The 20284-nt window shown below is 43.1% G+C and overlaps 1 protein-coding gene across 1 annotated transcript; it reads left to right on the forward strand.

Annotated features, from left to right (window-relative positions):
* Positions 1-176: 176 nt before the first annotated feature.
* On the forward strand, positions 177-16886 carry Slu7 (SLU7 homolog, splicing factor). The gene is made up of 16 exons (XM_036197804.1): positions 177-266; positions 5188-5373; positions 5949-6102; positions 6416-6496; positions 6769-6933; positions 8318-8386; positions 11293-11340; positions 11523-11654; positions 11990-12087; positions 12221-12288; positions 12722-12861; positions 13588-13749; positions 14660-14764; positions 15170-15241; positions 15346-15459; positions 16284-16886. The coding sequence occupies exons 2-16, from the start codon at positions 5204-5206 to the stop codon at positions 16461-16463; spliced, it is 1758 nt and encodes a 585-aa protein (XP_036053697.1). The 5' UTR covers positions 177-266; positions 5188-5203; the 3' UTR covers positions 16464-16886.
* The last annotated feature ends 3398 nt before the right edge of the window (positions 16887-20284 follow it).

Genomic DNA, 20284 nt, shown 5'->3' on the forward strand with positions numbered 1-20284 from the left:
ACAAGGGTTCCCTGCACGGGGCAAAAAGCTGCACTGCCAACATCTCCCTGCAGGGTGCACTACGAACTACTTGTTTGGACCGCCGTCTTTTGCGGGGGAGGGGGGGGAGCCTCTGCCAAACACTTGGAAGTGCGCACATGCCGTCCTTCCGGAAGTTATTGCTGGGCTGCCGGAAGAAGGCAGGGAACCCGGAAGTAAACATTACCGGATCGCTTCGTCGCTTCGTTCGTGGCGGATGGTTCTGGCGTGGTTTGTGCCGGGACTGGGTAAGTTAGGGTTCTGAGACTGAGCGGACGAACTGGGGACCTCGGGGGAGTGGGCGTTCCCTGCAGTGACTCCTCCCGGTGACCGCGGACCCGGAGGGAGACTACCGCCCGGGACACAGGCGCCACCCTCGCGTCCAGCCGGACAGAGGCCGAGCCCTGGTCACAGTGGGGCGGACATCCTGGGCGGCCCTTACCCCTGGGACCCCAGACGAATACCTTTGAGCTCAGTTTTCTCGTTAACGGGGATGATCTTATTTGGGGGAGGTGATGTGAGGGTCAAATTAGAATGTCTGTGTTTCTTTCAGTGAGTGGGAGTTGTCGCGCTTCCAACCTGTAGGCCCCTCCGCAGAACAGTGTCATCTGATGACAATACTTTTTAGTCTGTCTTAATCTTGACTGTGGCGGGCCTACATTCCAATGTCCTGTGGTGTGTAACATGATTTAAAGGACCGACAATAAAGTCAGGTGTGGGTTTGAGATCTGTCTCTCTCGCTGAAGTGTTGTTGGCTGGAGTTGTTAACCTCCCCAAACCTGTTTCCTCACTGTAGAATAGGGTTGCTGTGAAGATTAGGTGACGGTATATATGGTAAAGAAACGGTAATTGTTAAAACGAAGATGATTAAATGTGCAAGTATCCTCTTTTGCCTCCCAGTATACTTAGGCTGACACTGATTTCTAACATTTCTATTTTTATTTTTTAATTATGTGTATAAGTAAGAGGGTGGGTATGTGCCCTTGTAAGTACATGTGCAGTCTTCTTGGATCCCATGGAGCTGGAGTTACAGACAGTTACGATCCATCTGATGTAGGTGCTGAGAACTGAATTATGGTCCTTTACAGGAGCAGTAGATGTTCTTAGCTCCTGAGCTCTCTCTCCTGCCCCTTATACAAACTTCTACAGAGGACCAGGCATGGGGGTCGCACATTCCTATAAATCTAGTACGTGGAAGATAGAGGCAGGAGGATCAGAAGTTTATCCTCTGCTACATAGTGAATTCAGGGACAGCCTAGGCTGTGAGATAGCCTGTCGCAGAACAAATAAAAAAATCTATGTATATTTTCAGTGGGTCAAACACAGAAGAGAACACTTTGAGCAGCATCATTGACTTCTGGTCATTAAGCACTTAGTATTGATAAAGAGTTGCTTAAATATCTATTGACCACAGGCCAAGAAAGGCTAAGAAAACCAGGGGGTAGGGGGAGTGTGAGGGCGAGTCAATCAGTTAGTTGTGAGGCTAGAAACCAGGTACTAGATCTTGGCTGATGATGTCAGGGTTGGCTTTTAAAGTAGGAGTGACATCCATTGGCTCGTCCTGTCTACTATGACAGCTGCTAGTGGCTGTTGAGAATGGAAATGTGACTGGTCCAAATAAGTTAAAAACCTATAACAGCTTTTAAAACTAAGTTGATTTTTTTTTTTGTTTCTTTTGGTTTTGGTTTTTGGTTTGGAGGTTTTTTTTTGGGGGGGGGGTTGTTGGGGTTTTTTAGTTTTTTGAAATTTGAAATTACACTGAGTTGAGGAATATTTATTTAAGAAATTTGCCAGGTGGTGGTGGTTCGTACCTTTAATCCCAGCACTGGGGAGGCAGAGGCAGGCAGATCTCTGTGAGTCTGAGGCCAGCCTGGTCTACAGAGTAAGTTCTAGGACAGCTGGCGCTACACAGAGAAACTCTGTCTCAAAACACAAAAAAAAAAAAAAAAGAAAAAAGAGAGAAAGACATTTCTATGAAAGTTGCTTTATTTCCTTTTGTACACATTTGTGACAGAGTCTTGCTATGCAGACCAGGCTTGCTTGCAGATACCATCCTCCCGGATAATAGGCATTTACCACCATTGGCCCTTTATTTTACTATTGTTACTCAAAACCAAAGAACTAGCTATGTTGTTGGCATCTACTTTTCTCTGGGACCATACTGCTTTAGAGAGGTTTTGAGCTTGAGCAATGGGGCATGGAATCAGATTTGTATTTTGAAAAATTAAACTGTAGTATGAAAAAAATTAATTGGGCCAATTTAGAAGAGACTGGTAAGTCTCAAAAAAAAAAAAATTACAACATGTACTAAAGTGGTAGCATTCAATATGAAAGGAATAGGTAAATAGCAGTGATATTCAGAAAGTCAAAATAATTGTTAGAAAGCTGAAATAGCTGTCAATGAAATGTGCCTGGATTTCACTGGGGAGGCTAGAAGTTTTAGGCATGTTGAGCTTCTAGGTAGAGATGCCATAACACCATTGGTTATGTGGATTTGAAGATCAAATGAAAATTCTGTAGCAGAGAAATAATGTGGAATCCCAGCAGTGGGCTGCTGTTCCTCCTGAATCCCTGGAAACTGGTATTGTCTAGAGTGATGAGTGAGGCTCTGGCTACATCATAAGGAATCAGTCTCCGAATAAATGTGTAAAAATAGATGAGCCTACAAAGGAGTCTAGAACAGGAGAAGGAGTATAGGTGTAACAAGTAACATGTTCTAGAAGCCATGGAATTAGAATCTACGACAAAAGGAGCAGAACTGAACATGTCCAGTGGGTGTGGTGATATATTGTGTATCAAATAAAGCTTGCCTGAGGATCAGAGGACAGGCAGCCACTAGATTAAACATAGAGGTCAGGTAGTGGTGGCGCACATTTTTAATTCTAGCACTCGGGAGGCAGAGATCCATCTGGATCTCTGCATTCAAAGCCATCCTAGACTACATGAGATTGTATTGTTAGGAGTTTTTTACTCTTTTTCTCTTTTGGAGAGCCCACCACCCAGCTACTAAATAAACACACACAAAGGCTTGTTCTTACTTAAGAATGCCTGGCCTTTGCTTGGCTTAGCTTCTTGCCAGCTTCCCTTATCTTAGCCTCTGGGCTTTTCTTTTTCTCTTCTGTAAATCTTAAAATCTTACTCTCTTGCTAGCTGGGTAGCTGGGTGGCTGGGTGGCTGGGTGGCTGGCCCCTGATGTCCTTCTCCTCTGGCTCCTTCCACTCTCCTTTTCCAAATGTCTCCCTCTATATACACTCTCTGCCTGCCAGCCCCACCTATCCTTTCTCCTGCCTTGCTATTGGCCAGTTCTTTATGAGACCATCAGGTGTTTTAGACAGGCACAGTAACACAGCTTCACAGAGTTAAACAAATGCAACATAAAAGTAACACACCTTAAAATATTCTACAAGATTGATTCAGTCTAGAAAAGAAACATGGCCAGGCAGGGAGTCACACACCTTTAATCCCGGCACTTGAGATCTCCTGCCTTTGCTGCCAGTACTTGGGAAGCACACACGCCTTTAATCCAGCACTAGGAAAGGAGTGATGTGGCTGGGCGGAGAAAGGCGTATAAGGCGTGAGGAGCCAGGAACTCAGCTTTTTCAGAGGCTTGCAGTCAGGATTCGTGGAGACAGGATCTCGATTTCCATTCAGCCCGAGGATTTAGTAGTGGTGAGAAGTTTCTCTAGTAGCTTGTTCCTTGGTCTCTCTAATCTCTAAGCATTTACCCCAATGTCTGGCTGTAGGTTTTTTTATTAAAAGACCATTTAGGAATTCGTGCCACAAGTGAGTATTTAGCACATTGAGTAATATTAATTTAGTTAATGTAGTGGTAGGTTTCATTGGCATGGTTAGGAACAGAAGCTAAGTCAGAGGGACTGGGGGTAAGGAGTGCAGAGGTATAGAAATAGAGACCCGTGAATATAGGTGGCGTGTGTGTGTGTGTGTGTGTGTGTGTGTGTGTGTGTGTGTGTGTTGCTAGGCATCTCTGAATATGGACCCATCTATATTTCTTTCTGACAAGGTCTTATGTACCACCACACCTGGTTTTTGCAGAACTGGGGAATCCAACTTCCCTCCATGCTAGGCAAACACTATCAAGTGAGGCTTCATCCCCAGCCCCTAAACACTGGTCATTGTTAAGGCATTGGGCCTTCATTGGAAACGGTGATGGGCTCTGTAATTTTTTTACTGGTAGAAAAGTTTAAGACACACAGGAGGGCTAATTTAGGAATATCTGTATTAAAGTCTTTGAAATTTGAAATTTTATATACATGGCTTTCTCCATTTGTAAATTGGAATTTTGAGAGAACTGGTGTTGAGAATATATAGACTTTTTTTTTTTTTTTTGATATAGGGTCTCACTATTTAGCCTTGGCTAGCCATGGGTTCAGTACATAGACCAGGTTAGCCTCCAGTCCCCAGAGATCTACATACCTCTGCTTTCCAAGTACTGGGATTAAAGTTGTATATTACAGTGCCCAGTTTTTAGAGCCTTTTGAGGAAGAAAAAGAAACTTATAACTAGTGAGATAGTTCAGCAGGTAAAGGCATCTGCTGCCAACCCTGATGACCTGAGTTTCCTCCCTGGGACCCACATGGTGATTGGAGAGAACCAGCTCCTACAAATTGACCTTTTTTTTTTTTTTTTTTTTTTTTTTTTAATTTGGTTTTTCGAGACAGGGTTTCTCTGTGTAGCTTTGTGCCTTTCCTGGAACTCACTTTAGAGACCAGGCTGACCTCGAACTCACAGAGATCCACCTGCCTCTGCCTCCCGAGTGCTGGGATTAAAGGCGTGCGCCACCACTGCCCGGCCAAATTGACCTCTTACCTCTCCATACATGCCATGGCATACTCAATCCCTGCCCCACTCCTCCACACACATACACACACAATAAATAAAATGTAACTTAAGAATGTAAAGAAACCCTCCTTTACAGGCACTATGAAAGAATAAGAACTTACAAGACTAGACACTGCTGTTTAGTTTGTGCAAGGACCCAGTTTTGATCACAACACCTCAAAAAGTGTGAAAAGTAAGAGAGAGGGAAAAAGTGAAGGAGCGAGAAACCCCGATAAAACTCGCAGTGTGTGTCATTAGGACACAGTTTAGTAGTCTTAGTGAACGTATTCCTGAAGGCCTCCTTTACTGTAAAAAATCCCTTCCCTTTAGAGGAAGCCAGTTCATCATGTCGGCAGCAGCTGTAGAGACGGTTAATGCCACCCCCCTGTCGGGATCAAAAGAGATGAGTTTGGAGGAGCCAAAGAAGATGACCAGAGAAGACTGGAGGAAAAAGAAGGAGCTAGAAGAACAGAGGAAACTGGGCAATGCCCCTGCAGAAGTTGACGAAGAGGGGAAGTGAGTTGTTTCTTGCATGATCTGTTCCGATCCATACCCACATCATCGGGCTCTCATCCTTTGCTTTGGTAGGAAACTGTCCTTCACTAGTTACAGATTTTTATTCTTCTCTCTCGTTTTCTCAAACGGTTTAGTAGTCGAATAATACTGGGGAGCTTACAATGAACAGCAGTTATCCTTTTTACCTTTTTCATCCTGGAAGTACTAGAGCAGCTGCTTTTATATCTTCTTATTTTGAGTTCTTCCCATCTCTGAATAATAATGCCTATGTGACTATTTTAATCAGTTGGCCATGGATACTAGTTACTAGTTAAACTTCTAGCTCTGGTAGGGAGCTCTCTCTCACCCCCCCTTATCTTCCCTCTGTCTCTGTTTAGGTGATCATTAGGATGTTCCTCGCTGTAATATAAATTCTGTCTTTACTTTTGGTTCTTCTGTTAGTGGAGATAGCAACCGTCTTCCCTCTCCCTTCCCACTGCAGGATTTCTGTTCTTGGCTTCTGTATCCACTGCCTTTGTGATTGAAATGTCATTTCCAAACTTTCTGCTTTATACTTTATTTTCATTTTATTACAGAGATATCAACCCTCATATTCCTCAGTACATTTCTTCGGTTCCATGGTACATTGATCCATCAAAGAGACCCACTTTAAAGCATCAGAGACCACAGCCAGAGAAACAGAAGCAATTCAGTTCCTCTGGGGAATGGTACAAAAGAGGTGTAAAGGAGGTATGTGGCAACCTGTGTGTCCCTTTGTGGGTGGAGATTTTGTGTGAAGAACTTAAGAATCTTTAGTGTGATGCTGTTTCAAGTGGGAAGGAATTATGTGACCCTGGTTTGAAATTCACAGTGTGTACATTAGTTACAGTCTCTTCTTACAGGAATTGAAATCCTTAAACTTGGTCGTCTCAGAACATGAAGCCTACCTGGTTTTCTTTTTAACAAATAAAATCATTCAGTAGACACAATAGTGAGAGCCAAAGTTATTTCTAACTGACTGATAAATAAGATGTCTGTTTTGTTTGTCTCTGTCCTTTAACAGAATTCTATAACTACCAAATACCGAAAAGGGGCGTGTGAAAATTGTGGGGCCATGACACACAAGAAGAAAGATTGCTTCGAGGTAAGCTCAGCCCCGAGCCTGCCGGGAAACTGTCATGAAGCCTTTGTTTTCACCTTGTCAGAGAACCTCTTTTTCCTAAAATTATTTTAGAAAAATAAAAATTAGTTTGCATGAAATTAGTCCAGCATAATCAAAGTTTCCTGCCCAAAGACTGCCTGATAATTAAAAATTGAGACTAAAAACCTCACAGTGTATCCACACCGACTCTGTAAAAGTTACATGAAATCTTTCTCTGTGCTGCAAGTTCTTAGGAAAGATCTGCTGTCTTTCAGAGGCCACGGCGGGTTGGAGCTAAATTCACAGGAACTAACATCGCTCCGGATGAGCACATCCAGCCTCAGCTGATGTTTGACTATGACGGGAAGAGAGACCGGTGGAACGGCTACAATCCAGAAGAGCACATGAAAATCGTTGAGGAGTACGCCAAAGTTGACCTGGTGAGCCAATCCCCTGCTTTCCTGCTTCCCTAGAGAAGAACCGTTCTGCTGTGTGTCTAACCTGACAGTGCTTTCCGAGTCTTGGCACTGTGAAGATAGGCTGTTCTTTATAGTAGCTTGTCTAATTCAGTGGTGAAAACAGTGTGGTACCCTGCTTAGCAGCAGTTTCTCTCTCTTCTTTTCCCTTGAGACAGGGTCTCTCTATATGGTTCTTGCTGTCCTGAAACTTGCTGTGTATACCAGGCTGGCCTTGAACTCCTGCCTCTGTCTCCCGGATTCTGGGATTAAAGGCCAGTACCACCATGCTTGGCTGGCAGCTGTTTCTTGCATCTTTTATTCTTTGGTCCCAGTGTAACCAAAGGTGCTAGACATGTAAGAACAGGCTAACGTCCAAATCTTCTTCTATTTATTTATTTTTTTATTTGAGGCAAAGTCTTAACTATGCAGCCCTGGCCTGCCTGGATCTGCCTTTGCAGATCAGGCTAGCCTAAAACTTACAGAGATCTGCCTATCTCTGTCTCCTGATTAAAAATATCCTGTGCCGGGATTAAAGGTGTGCAGACTACAGTTTATGTCTAAGACTGCACTATGGTACTCTCACATATCATGTAAGAATAGGTAACCTGCCGGACGGTGGTGGTGCATCCTTTAATCCCAGCATGGGAGGCAGAGGCAGGAAAGGCTCCAAAGCTACACAGACTGGGTAACCTATTTCAGAAAACTGGATTTTAATCTAACATCAGTTTTTTTCATTTGTTGTTGTTGTTGTAACAATGATTCTACCTTCTTATCCAAATTCCTTCAAAACAGTAGTCTATTCTGCTTTTTTTTTTTTCTTAAGAAATTGCAGATTATATTTAAAGTCATGAATTTTGTTTTGGGGGTCAGCTTCTGTCTTGTTTTGTTTTCAGTTTTAAGGGTTACGTGTAACCCTGGCTGATCTTGAACTCCCTATAACTCTCTAGCTATGTAGTCAAGATGGTTCTGAGTTTCTACCTCCATTATGCAGGATTATGGACATGTGCCACCATGCCTGGCAGGATCATGCAGTTGCACATAAAGCTCTAGATTTTGTGTTTTTTTGAGCACTGAAATATATAGTAGTAACCTGAACCTGCCCGAGAACAGTCAGTCCGTCACCGGGAGGCAGCAGCATCTACCGTTGTCGTCAGGACTCGCTCTCTGCAGTTTACCGTGGCTGCCGCCTGGCTCTGCTTACATCAGGGCTTGTTCCTGCAAGCTCTAACGCCCTTTCTTCTCTTTTCTCTTTCTGGAGCAGGATCTCCTCTAGCCATGCTTGGCGCTCTAATGCCCATTTCTGAAAGCACTAAAATCACTCACTTTAAATGTTATAAGTAAATTTTAAATGTCTCTATTCTTTTAGGCAAAACGAACATTGAAAGCTCAGAAACTGCAGGAAGAGTTAGCCTCCGGAAAATTAGTGGAACAAGCTGTAAGTAAAGATACAAGTATTCAGACTCTTTAAAGCAGTAGTTCTCAACTTGTAGGTCATGACCCCTTTGGTGTTTGAATGACCTTTTCATGGGGATTGCTTCAGACCATCAGAAAACACAGAGGTTTATATTATAATTCATAACAGTAGCCAAATTACAGTTACGAAATAGGAACAAAAATATTTGTATGCTTGGGGGTCACACCATGAGGAACTGTATTAAAGGGCTGCAGCATTAGGAAAGTTGAAAACCACTGCTTTAAAACAATGAAATGACTCGTAGAACAAGACTACGTCTCCAATAAGGAAGGAACTGAACTTCCTGTCTCCATCTCCTGAGCACTGGAGTTGGAGGATGCACTACACCTTCACTCTTAAAACAGCCTTTGTTAGGACCACATTAGCAATGCTAGCTATCATGTATTTTAGTGATATATTATAGTCAAAAGTTTTCCTGTGTCCCATCCAGTCCCACGGTTGGGACAGATCTCTCCCACCCATGTCCCACAGCCACTTGGTCCCAAGTAGACACACAGAGGCTTATTTTACTTACAAACTATATGGCCTATGGGTCAGGCTTTGTGCTAGCTCTTATAATTTAACTTATTTCTATTAATTGATATGTTACAACGTGGCCATGGCATTACTGATCTGTGGGCATCTTGTTGCTCCTTGGGTAGAAGGGAGGAATCTCCCCAACTCCACCCTTCTTCATCTCCTCAGTTTGAATGTACTGCCTAGCCTTATCCTGCCCTGCCATAGGCCAATGCAGCTTTATTTATCAACCAATCAGAGCAACACATATTCACAGTGTACAGAAAGACATCCCATAGCAATATATGAAAAAAAAAAAATAGAAGACAATTATAAAAAAAGACCCATAATACCAGATTCCCTTTTTTCTGACTTGTTGCATATGTGCTGTGGTGTGGTTTGAACCCAGGGTACAAACATCCTGTCTTGGAATTTTTATTGCTGTGAAGAGACACCATGACCATTGGCAATTCTTATAAAGAAAACATTAATTGGAGTGGCTCACGTACAATTTCAAAGGTTCAGTCCATTATCATCATGACAGGGGGCCTGGTGGTGTGCAGGCAGAAGTGGTGCTGGCCCCCTTCTTCAATTACATCTTCACCTTGCTGTCCTTCACTACCTAAGCTTGGTTGTCCTGAAACTGGATCTCTAGACCAGGCTGGCCTCAAACTCAGAAATCCACCAGCTTCTGCCTTCCCAGTGCAGCAATTAAAGGTGTGTCCCACCACACCTGGCTCTGAAGCTTTGCTTTAGTTTCTTTCCACAAGTTGGAGACTTAGTTGGGTGAATCATGCCCTGAGGTCACCACTCCCTTCATTCCAAGTCTTAATCCGCGTGTCTCCTTGAACTCAGGTCTTAGCGCCATTCCACTTCCTGGCTCTTTTTCTCCTCAAAATTTACTTTTTATAATTTACCCTGCTCAGTTTGCTCCTTTTCATTCTAAATGTTCATTAGCGTTACTACTAATAACCACATGATAGTCTATACCAGGCTGAAAACTCTTCACTTTAGCCTCAGGCAGACTCTTCAGACAAGTGCAAAAGGCAGCCACTTTCTTCACCAAAATATCACAAGAACGATCTCTAGGCAACATACTAGAATTCTTCTCCTCCGAAACCTCTTGAGTGAGCCCCCGACAGTTCAAATAACTCTTAGCACTCTGTCTTCCATTCTCATACGATTATGGCCCATTAAGCAGTGCTCAAGGCATTCCACTGCTTTCATATCCCAGAGTACCAAAGTCCAGATTCCTCCAAACATACATATGGTCAGGCTTATCACAGGAGTACCCCAGTCCCCAGTACCAACTTCTGTCTTAGTTAGGGTTTTTATTGCTGTGAAGAAACAGCATGACATGGCAACTCTTATAAAGGAAACATTTAATGTGGTAGATTGCTTATGGTTTCAGAGGTTCAGTTCATTATCATCTTGGCAGCATGCAGGCAGACATGGTACTGGAGAGGTAGCTGAGAGTCCTGCCATACATCCTGATAGCATTTTCTATTTGGACTTGACTTTTAAAAACCAGTGAAGTTTGGGGCCAGTGAGATGACTCAGTGGGAAGAGGCAGTTGCTGTGCAAGCTTGGCAACTTGGATTTGAGCCCCAGAACTCATATAAAGATAGAAGGAGAATACTAACTTCATGGAGTTGTCCTCTGACTTCCACGTATACACAATGGCATGTGCTGACCCAGTACTGCATAAATAAAAAGCAAATTAGTCAGGTTTAATGAACATGATGCATCTAATGATTAAACAAATGGAAATGTTTATTGGGTCCTTTGATCATCTTAAACTTCCTATTACTTTGTATGACTATAATCCTATAGCAAGAGGCTGGAGAGGTAGCTTAGTGGTTAAAAGCAATTGTTGCTCATGTAGAGCACTTGAGTTCAGTTCCCAGCATCCCCATCAGGCAGTTTCCAACTGCCTGTGAACCCAGCTCCGAGCAATCCAGTGTTCTCTTCTGACCTCCGAGGGAACACACACACATCTGCATATGCACACCCACAGACACATACACATGAAAGATATCTTATATCATTAAAATGTTTTCTGGTTTTGTAGACACTAATACAATAAGTGTTCACAATTGCACACTTGTGTCAGAATATATATGCTCAGTACAAGTGAGGAGTATGAGAGCTTATTGAATTGAAATGATCCAACCAACCTTCCTTCCTGCCCTCCCTCTCTCCCTCCCTCCTTTTCTCTAGTGCTAAGGATCAGACCCAGGGCCTGGTGCATACTAAGCACACACTGTACCACTCATCTATACCCATTTATATTATATGTTTTTAAAGTGCTATGTAATCAGTAAATTAAGTGAAAAAGAATTACAAATGGTTTTCCTTCTTTCCTGATGCAGAATTCTCCAAAACATCAGTGGGGAGAAGAGGAACCCAATTCTCAGATGGTAATACATGCTTGTCTTTTCTGGCTGCTTGCTCTTTTTCGATTCAGTGGCTTGTGGTAATTGTAATCATAATAAACAGCTCTGAATTACACAGATAAGCCTTTGTTTAAAGGGGAAAGAAATCAAGAACTCAGTGCTGCGACTTTTTGCTTAGTTTTCTCACCCCTCACTCTTCCTTTCAGGAAAAAGATCATAACAGTGAGGATGAAGATGAAGATAAATACGCAGATGACATTGACATGCCTGGGCAGAATTTCGACTCTAAGAGACGCATTACTGTTCGGAATCTCAGGATTCGTGAAGATATTGCAAAAGTAAGTGTTGTCAGCCCAACCTACAGCTTTGACAGATGATGTTTCCACACCTTGTACAGTGTCTGTGCAATTTGATTGGCCTGATTAGAGTCACTCCAAAGGACAGCATCATGTTCTTTTTAAACCCAGTATCAGAACTTTATCGGTGGGGGGGGGGGGGGGGGGGGGCACAGAAGAGAGTGACCAGGCCTGTGGAAGACAAGCATCATGTTCTTTTTCCATACTAGAAACATACATAGATGTTGGGTTTATCAGAACCCACTCCTCTGCCGTGTTGAACCCTTTCTTGCTGTAAATAAATGCTAATTCAGTCTTTAAATATTTTTTTCTTCTAGTATTTGAGAAACTTAGATCCAAATTCTGCCTATTATGATCCAAAAACTAGAGCAATGAGAGAGAATCCTTACGCCAATGCTGGAAAGAATCCAGATGAGTAAGTATCCAGTTAAATTTATGGACTTCAGAGTGGGGGTGGGGGAGTTAATGCTTTCTAATTTGATTTTCTGAATGGATTTTCCCTGATGGGAAACAATTTCTGAGACAGCTTTTTAAATTTTTGCTTACAGAGTGAGTTATGCTGGAGATAACTTTGTTAGATACACAGGAGATACCATTTCAATGGCTCAAACACAGTGTAAGTATTAGTTCTATACCAAGGCTTTTTATGTGAGCTTTAGGGATGAGAGCCAGAGCGGTGGCTAGAGGTGCCTGCCATCAAGCATTTCTGTCCCCAGTGTCTACATGGTGGATGGAGAGAACCAAGGTATCCTCTTACCTGACATGTGTTCTATGGCACGAGTGATCATACACATTTGCATGCCCAGATAAATAAATGTAAGAAACAAAATTGGGGGTCATAAAACAAGCATGATGGCATATGTCCATGGCCCTGTTACTTAGGAGGCTGAGACAGGAGGATTGTCACACGTTTGAGAGAACTCTAAGAAAAAGACTGCAGACAACAAAGAAAAGAGGGAGGGATAATGGGGAGGCACTGTTAGCAGTTACTTAAAGCTTGATTTAAAACGAAATGCAGTAACTGATTGAGATGCTTTGAATTACTCTAGTGTTTGCTTGGGAAGCCTATGACAAGGGATCTGAAGTGCATCTTCAGGCCGATCCTACAAAACTAGAGCTGCTGTATAAGTCCTTCAAAGTCAAAAAAGAAGACTTCAAGGAGCAGCAGAAAGAAAGCATCCTTGAAAAGGTACCGCTAAAAAAAAAAAAGATTTTACTTTCTGCACAAGAAGCATTAAACTTGGTACACAGTAGGGAGAGTCCCTTCTAACCTGTGAGGCATAGTCCTGTCCTGCTGACTGAGTTAGTAGAGACTTTTGCAGCAGTCATGCCCCGCCCCTCAAGATGTAGTCCTTAAGATAAATAAATGTCCATCATTTCTCACACTTCTTTGTGTCACCTGGGTCCCCTGATACAGGACTGCTCAAGACCACATCTCATAGTCTGGTCTTCTCATGTCCTAGCCCAGATTTTTAAAATACTTTCTTAGGGTTCTGGGCCATAGTTACAAAATGTGTACCCTAGTGCACAAAGCACACCTTTGTTTTTAATCACATTTGCTAGCTTCCCGTTGGTGGAAGAAAGTAACACAGTCACATCCAGATTCCAGGGATGGAGAAATTGGCTCCATCTCCGGATGAGAGAACCAGTAAAGTCATGAAGCAAAGGATATCAGACATGCACCTAAAGAAAGAGGAACTTACAGCCATCTTGAAACCAACATCAGTTACCAGTTAACTAACAATGGGAGCATCTTATTTCAATGGGAAGAATTAGTGATGCTTTTCCACTGTTTCATCAGGAAAGCTAGTTTAAAAATGTTCATTTATTCTCTTTGAAAATTAGCCCTTTTATAAAGATTTGATATAAAAGCTTTGTTATACAATGGATTTAATAATGCCCATTGTCCTTTTAGTATGGTGGCCAAGAACACTTGGATGCTCCCCCAGCTGAGCTGCTGCTGGCCCAGACAGAAGATTATGTGGAGTACTCCAGACATGGAACAGTCATTAAAGGCCAGGAGCGGGCTGTCGCCTCCTCCAAGTATGAGGAAGACGTGAAGATCCATAACCACACGGTCAGTGCTCAGCTCTGTACTGTTTCTCACACAATATCGTGGCCGACCATTGCTTTCTCTTCGTTGTTGTTGTTGTTGGCATTTTAGCTTTGCTTTACGAGTTTTTTCTAAATGAAAAATGAAAAATATTACTGTATACACCTGCATGCTTACCTAAAATCAAAACACTTTTGTCTGGTGTCTGTACTTTGTCTAGGTTTGAATGTGCACTAGTATGTAGATAAACACACATATTGTATATACTAATTTTGGATATAAATTTGGAAATCGCAGATAGAATATTTCACTTCTAAACACTATCATATATCTCCTAAAAAAGAGAATTTAGACTGTCCTGCTACCCTGTTGTATCTCAGAAACTGACATTAACTCTTTAATTCATTTGGCTTTACTCGTGTGTGTGTGTGTGTGTGTGTGTGTGTGTGTGTGTGTGTGTGCGCGCGCGCGCGTGCGCGCGCGCCCACACATACGCACCCACATGTGCAGAGGTTAAGTTAGTGGAGTTGGTTTTCTCCTACTTTGATGTGAGTTCTAGGGATCCACTCAGGCCCACCAGCCTATGTGCCGGACACGTTACCCTCTGAGCCATCTCACTGGCCCCTTCCTTACTTTTTAAAAAATCTATTCACAAAAAAATACTTTTGAAAACTGTATTTTTGTTCAAGTCCAATTAAGTCTGTATTGATGATTTGTTGGTGGTTTTTTCTCCCCCCCCCCCCCCCCAAGAAAAAGGCTTTCTCTGTGAAACAGTCCTGGCTGTCCTGGATCTCACTCTGTAGACCAGGCTAGCCTCGAACTCAGATCTGCCTGTCTCTGAGTGCTGGGATTAAAGACATGTGTCACTACCACCAAGGTAAAGTCCCTAATTTCAGGCTCCTTTTCAAATACTCTCTTGTGTCTGTCTCTGCAGCACATCTGGGGATCTTACTGGAAAGAAGGCCGGTGGGGATATAAATGTTGTCACTCATTTTTCAAGTATTCCTATTGTACTGGAGAAGCTGGGAAAGAGAGTGTTGTAAGTAATTATCCTCTAGTTTTTGTTGGTTTGTTGGTTTGTTTGTTTTTCTGGAGGAGGTTGGTAAGGGGGTGAGATGGGAGTTTCATGTAGGCTTAGATAACTGTGAATTCACTCTGGCCAAGGGTGACCTTGGACATGTGATTGTACTGCCACCACCTCTCAGATGCTGAGGTTCCAGGCATGTGCTCAGGCCTGGCTTTAGGAGACACTGGAGATGGACTGAGGGCTTTGCAGGCTAAGCAAGGACTCTGGCAACCAAGCTACATCCCAGCCCTTGTCCTCTAGTTCTTAAAGGTGTGAGACAGCCAAACCCTGCAGAAAACCTATCTTCAAATTCTAACCTGTTCTTCAAATGATTCCTAACTGTAGTCTTCAACTCAGAGTATATTTCTTTGCCCACAGAATTCAGAGGAGTGTATTCTAAATGATGCAACTGGAGAAGACTCTGTGAAGAAACCTCAGACCCTCATGGAGGTCAGTCTGGAATCCTCCATTCTGAATTGTTAAGTCCTGGGCGGGGATGGTCAAACTTGTGCCAGAGCTCTGTGTTCACGTGGTGTTTCAATTCTCCCTGTCAGCTGCATCAGGAAAAACTAAAAGAAGAGAAGAAGAAGAAAAAGAAGAAGAAGAAACACCGGAAGAGCAGTTCTGACAGCGATGACGAGGACAGAAAGCACGAGAAACTGAAAAAGGTACTTTGTGACGTCTAGGAAGTAAAAGTGACAGACAGCAGGAGTCATCATCTGTGGGGCTTCAGGGCATTATCATCCTGCGTGTGCGTGTGCGTGTGTGTGTACCAATACCTATGCAGAGGTCAGACAACTGGTAGGAGCTGGTTCTCCCTTCCCTCATGTGAATTCTCGAGATTGAACTTGAATCATCAGTCTTAGCAGCAATTGCCTTTACCCACTGAGCCATCTTGCCATCCCTCAACTGAATTTCTTTAACTAATTAAAAAATGTCATCAAACATTTTGTGCTCTATGGAAATTATCAAATGAGCCAAATAGTAACTAGTAATTGTTTCACAGTGCAAGAGCTGACTCCTGTGTTCTTTCAGACAGGGTGGGGTTTGATATAACACTTCTTATTCCACGGGGTCTTTCATTGCCTGTCCTACAGCTGCTCTCAAATAATCACTCAGAGGCTTAATATTGATTACAAATGCTCGGCCAATAGCTCAAGCTTGTTATTAGCTAAGTCTTACACTTAAATTAACTCATATTTCCTATCTATGCTTTGCCATATGGCTCATGGCTTGCTACCTCATTTTCTACATGTCCTGATTCCTTGGCGGCTGGCTGGCATCTCCTCTGACTCTGTCCTTCCTCATCCCATCATTCTCAGTTTGGCTTTCCCACCTAACTTTATCCTGTTCAGCTACTGGACAGTCATCTTGTTTATTAAACCAATCATAGCAACATATAGTGATACAGTGTACAGAAGGATTATTGTTCTTTTGAACAAAAGCCATGTGATAGAGATTTGAGGAACTTATTTTTCACCTCTTACCATAGGCACTGAATGCAGAGGAGGCCCGCCTTCTTCATGTCAAGGAGATCATGCAGATTGATGAGCGGAAGCGGCCTTACAACAGCATCTATGAAAGCCGGGAGCCCACTGAAGAGGAAATGGAGGCCTACAGAATGAAACGGCAGAGGCCGGACGACCCAATGGCCTCTTTCCTAGGACAGTAGTAACTAGTTAGGATCGAGTCCATACATAGCATGTTCATTCCAGCTCCTGCTGACTATAGATAGGAAACCTCGTCTCTCTTTGTTGAAGTCTGGCATTAATAAAGCTTTCAGAAGTCTGAAATCTCCACAGTAAAGAAACAAAGCAAGCAAGAAAGAGCATACACTTGTGGGTTAAGGTTAAAATCATCCATTCTAATTAGATTTGGAAGAGACTTTGGCTGTCTTCCCCTCAAGAGCGTCTTGCAGAGCCTGGCACCTAAGAGTTGTAGAGGCAGGGGGGTCAAGAGTTCATGGTCAGCCGAGTGTGGTGGTACACACCTGCAATCCTAGCACTCAGGAGATTGTGCAAGAGCCACCCTTAGCTGTATACCTAGCTTGAGACCAGCCTGCATTACACGAGGCTTTGTCTCAAAATAAAAGTTTGTGACTGTCCTAGGCTACAAAGCAAGATGGTCTCAAATTTAAGAAAAAAAGAAGTCATCTGTTCCATAGTTAGCTCTCTGTGTGCAGTCTTCTGGTCTCTTGTATATAGCAGCACCATGTTGGAGGCAGGTCCTCGCTCTTACAGCCAAAGCTCCAGTTCTTAAGTTACCAGCAATTCCAGTAATGACATCACTAATAACTCAATAATTGCAGTTCTTTTATAGGATTCAGTTTTGCCTTCTAAGATTTTCTTGGTTTTAAAAAACAAATATTCTATCTCCATCTGCATCACCAGAAGGAATTCTGCAAAGCATGTAAATACCTGTGTCCCCATAATCTGAATAATAAATCTATTTTTCACTTGGTTGTTAAATTTTGGGGTTTCGTGCATTTCCTTGTACCTTACATCTAAAATGCTTAGCTCTCAATGGTCAGCATTGACTGCTTCAGACTTACTTTGCTGAACATGAATTTTTAAACGTAGAACTTCCTTCTTTTATGATAGGAGATGTGGTTTTTACTATATGTCATTCAGTCTGGTCTTCATAACAGTTACAGAAGATCAGACATCTAATTACCTAGTCTGCATACCCAGCAGGTATCACTTGATAAAATTTGAAGAGAAAACTTGAAGCTGAAGGTTCTTCAAAGCCATGTTAAGGATAGCTTCCTGGCCTTCCTAGCTGATGATCCTACTGTGATCCTCGGCCTTCCCTGCCTGACATCATGGCAAGGCCAATGTGGATACTGTACGACTGTGAGAACGTGATCTGAGTCCACTGACTCAAATGCCTTCCAAACTGACTTTAGGAGACTCTGAAGTCAGCATCTCAGACATGGCAGAGGAAAAGCAACTGAATCAGATTATCAAATACCCAGCTGTCCCTGGTGTCAGTACTCTGAGACTGAAACCACAATGCAGGCTTGGGGAATTCACTAAGTCCGAGAAGGGCTTCCTTGCAAGCCCCAGGATGTGAGTTTGAGCTCCAGAGCCCACGTAAAAGAGAAAGAAAGCAGGCCTGCCAGATACAGCAGTGGTGCTTGTAATCCCAGCCCTGGAGAGGCAAACAAATGGCCAGTCAACCCAGCCAAATCTGCAAGTACCAGGCCAGTGAACAGCATCTGAGAAACAGGTGGTTGTGTGACCTCTACGCACATGCCATGATCCTGTATCCACAGAAGCACACAAAACTATAAGGTGGGAGCTGGAGAGATGGCTCAGAGGTTAAGAGCACCGACTGTTCTCCCGGAGTTCAATTCCCAGCACCCACATGGTGGCTTACAACCATCTGTAATGAGATCTAGTGTAGGGCGTTTACCCACCAACCCCACAGCTCCCCAGAGTTTTCATAAGTGTGAACAGCAGGAAATATTAGATAGAAGGATTTATAGTGTGAAGATAAACAGAAAATAAAGGACAGCCTCTAGAAGGCCTGGAACCTATTCCAAGCTGGAACCTTTTCCAAGGAGCCCCGACTGTCTCTGCCCCAGGGTATTTATGGAGCCGCCAAGGGGATGGAGCAAAAGACCTCCTCCCCCAGCACAGCCAAGTACAGACCACTTCAGAAACCTGCACTCAGGCCCACGGCCCCAATCATCCTATGCGGACCTGCTGGGTAAAACCACGAGGAACCCAAAAACAGGCTCCCACAATCTAGCACCCTCTTCTGTGTACATAATAAATAAATCTTTTTAAAAAAAAAAAAACTATAATGCAAATAGATCTCTGATCATAAAGGCCAAAATTGTGTTCTATCCCTACCTCAGCATAGGTTGGTTTAACACAATCAGTCCTTGGTGTCTGTTTTGTGTATTGTCTTTTGTTAATAAAGATGAAAAACCTGGGTTGACTTCTTTTGAGTTTGTACAAGAAAATTTCAGCCTCCTTATCCAACTTAATATTTCTCTTCCTTTCTGGGGCCTAATTTATTCTGATTTTAGAATTCTAATACCCAAAATCATACTATTATCAAGTTGGGGGGGGCGGGGGTGATGCACAGAACAGTACTTAGATTTATGTGGACATGATCTTTGGTTATTTTTTTCTTCTAGACAGGGTCTCATACCTCACAATGTGTAGCTGAAGACAAACATCTTACCTCCACCTTCTAAGTTGCTGGGGTTACAGGTGTGCAACCACTGTGCCCTGCTTTGTAAGCTTGCATTTTATTATCTTGGAAACAGTCACCTTTTCCAGTGTTGGAACTGTGGGCTGTAGCTTTTGTGTTTTCTTTAATGCGTCTCACTGAGTGCAAGTTATTCGTATTTTACAGTTAGCTTAACCCCACACAGCTTGATTCCTAGCAGTTAAAGCACAGTAACCAACAGATGTGTCAGATTCAGATGTTGGTTCCTGTAGTTGGTAAGACCTCGGTTTCTGGCTTAGATGGCTGCTAGTCTTTTGCAATTTCTTTGACAGGTTTTCTAGTATCTACACTGACTCTTTAATAAAATCTGGAATATGAGTTCATGGCATTCCTCTGGGCTGGACACAGTCAAAGAGCACTTGCTGGACTCCAGCATGAGGACCTGAATTCAGATCCGAGGACCATGGAAGGAGCTAGCCATGACCTGTAGATATTCCACCGACATAGTCCTCTGGCCTCCATGCACAATTAGGCACACATGCACACACGCAATCTTCAAAATTTAAGTAAAATGTCTTTTCAGCCTGGTGTGTTGGCTCATAATCACATCATTCGGGAGTCTGAGGCAGGAGGATCATGGCACGTTTTAGGTCAGTCTGAGCTACTAAGGGTGTTCCAAGCCAATGAGCTTGCCCCCACCCACTCCCCCCCTACCCTCTACCCCCGCCCCCAGTAACAGAATGGTGATAAAAGGATGAAGAGTGTAAAGGCGCTCATCCAACCTGACCACCTGAATTCAATCTCTGTACCCCATGGATCTCTCTCTCTCTCACACACACACACACACACACACACAGAAAATTTCTTTTCTCCAAGATGGTTTGATTCTGGAACATTCACCCGCATGTTGTAAGTAATGGGAAGGGCAGGTGCAAGTGTTGAAGAGAGCATCATTACTTATTTTAATGGATTTTTTAAAGGTTTATTTCCTAAGTATGAGGATTTTTTGCCTGCATGTATATCTGTACACCGACTGCTCACTGAGGTTAGAAGGAGGATTTGGATCCCTGAAATGAGTTGATGGTGGGCCACCATGTGGGTTCTGGGAAAGGAACCCTGGTCCTCTGCAAGAGCAGTCCGTGATGCTAATGGTGAAGCCGCCTCTACAGCCCAGTGGAATTTATCTTGAGTGTCCCCTCGTTTGCCAGAGTTCAACTTAGGAGTAGGCAAGCTTTCTTTTCCTCACCATTCCTAGTAGACCGTGGACATCTCTTCACACTCAAACCCTAAGCCCTACCAAAGTTGAAAGGT

The sequence above is a fragment of the Onychomys torridus genome, chromosome 8 (assembly GCF_903995425.1).
Source record: "Onychomys torridus chromosome 8, mOncTor1.1, whole genome shotgun sequence".
NCBI lineage: Eukaryota > Metazoa > Chordata > Mammalia > Rodentia > Cricetidae > Onychomys > Onychomys torridus.

What these genes read in the sequence shown, in the direction of transcription:
- Slu7 (XM_036197804.1), top strand. Translation starts at nt 5,204, where the DNA reads ATGTCGGCAGCAGCTGTAGAGACGGTTAATGCCACCCCCCTGTCGGGA. An exon ending in TTCGTGAAGATATTGCAAAA is followed by an intron (nt 11,655 to 11,989) that starts GTAAGTGTTGTC and finishes TTTTTCTTCTAG; the next exon opens with TATTTGAGAAACTTAGATCC. An exon ending in AAGAAAGCATCCTTGAAAAG is followed by an intron (nt 12,862 to 13,587) that starts GTACCGCTAAAA and finishes TTGTCCTTTTAG; the next exon opens with TATGGTGGCCAAGAACACTT.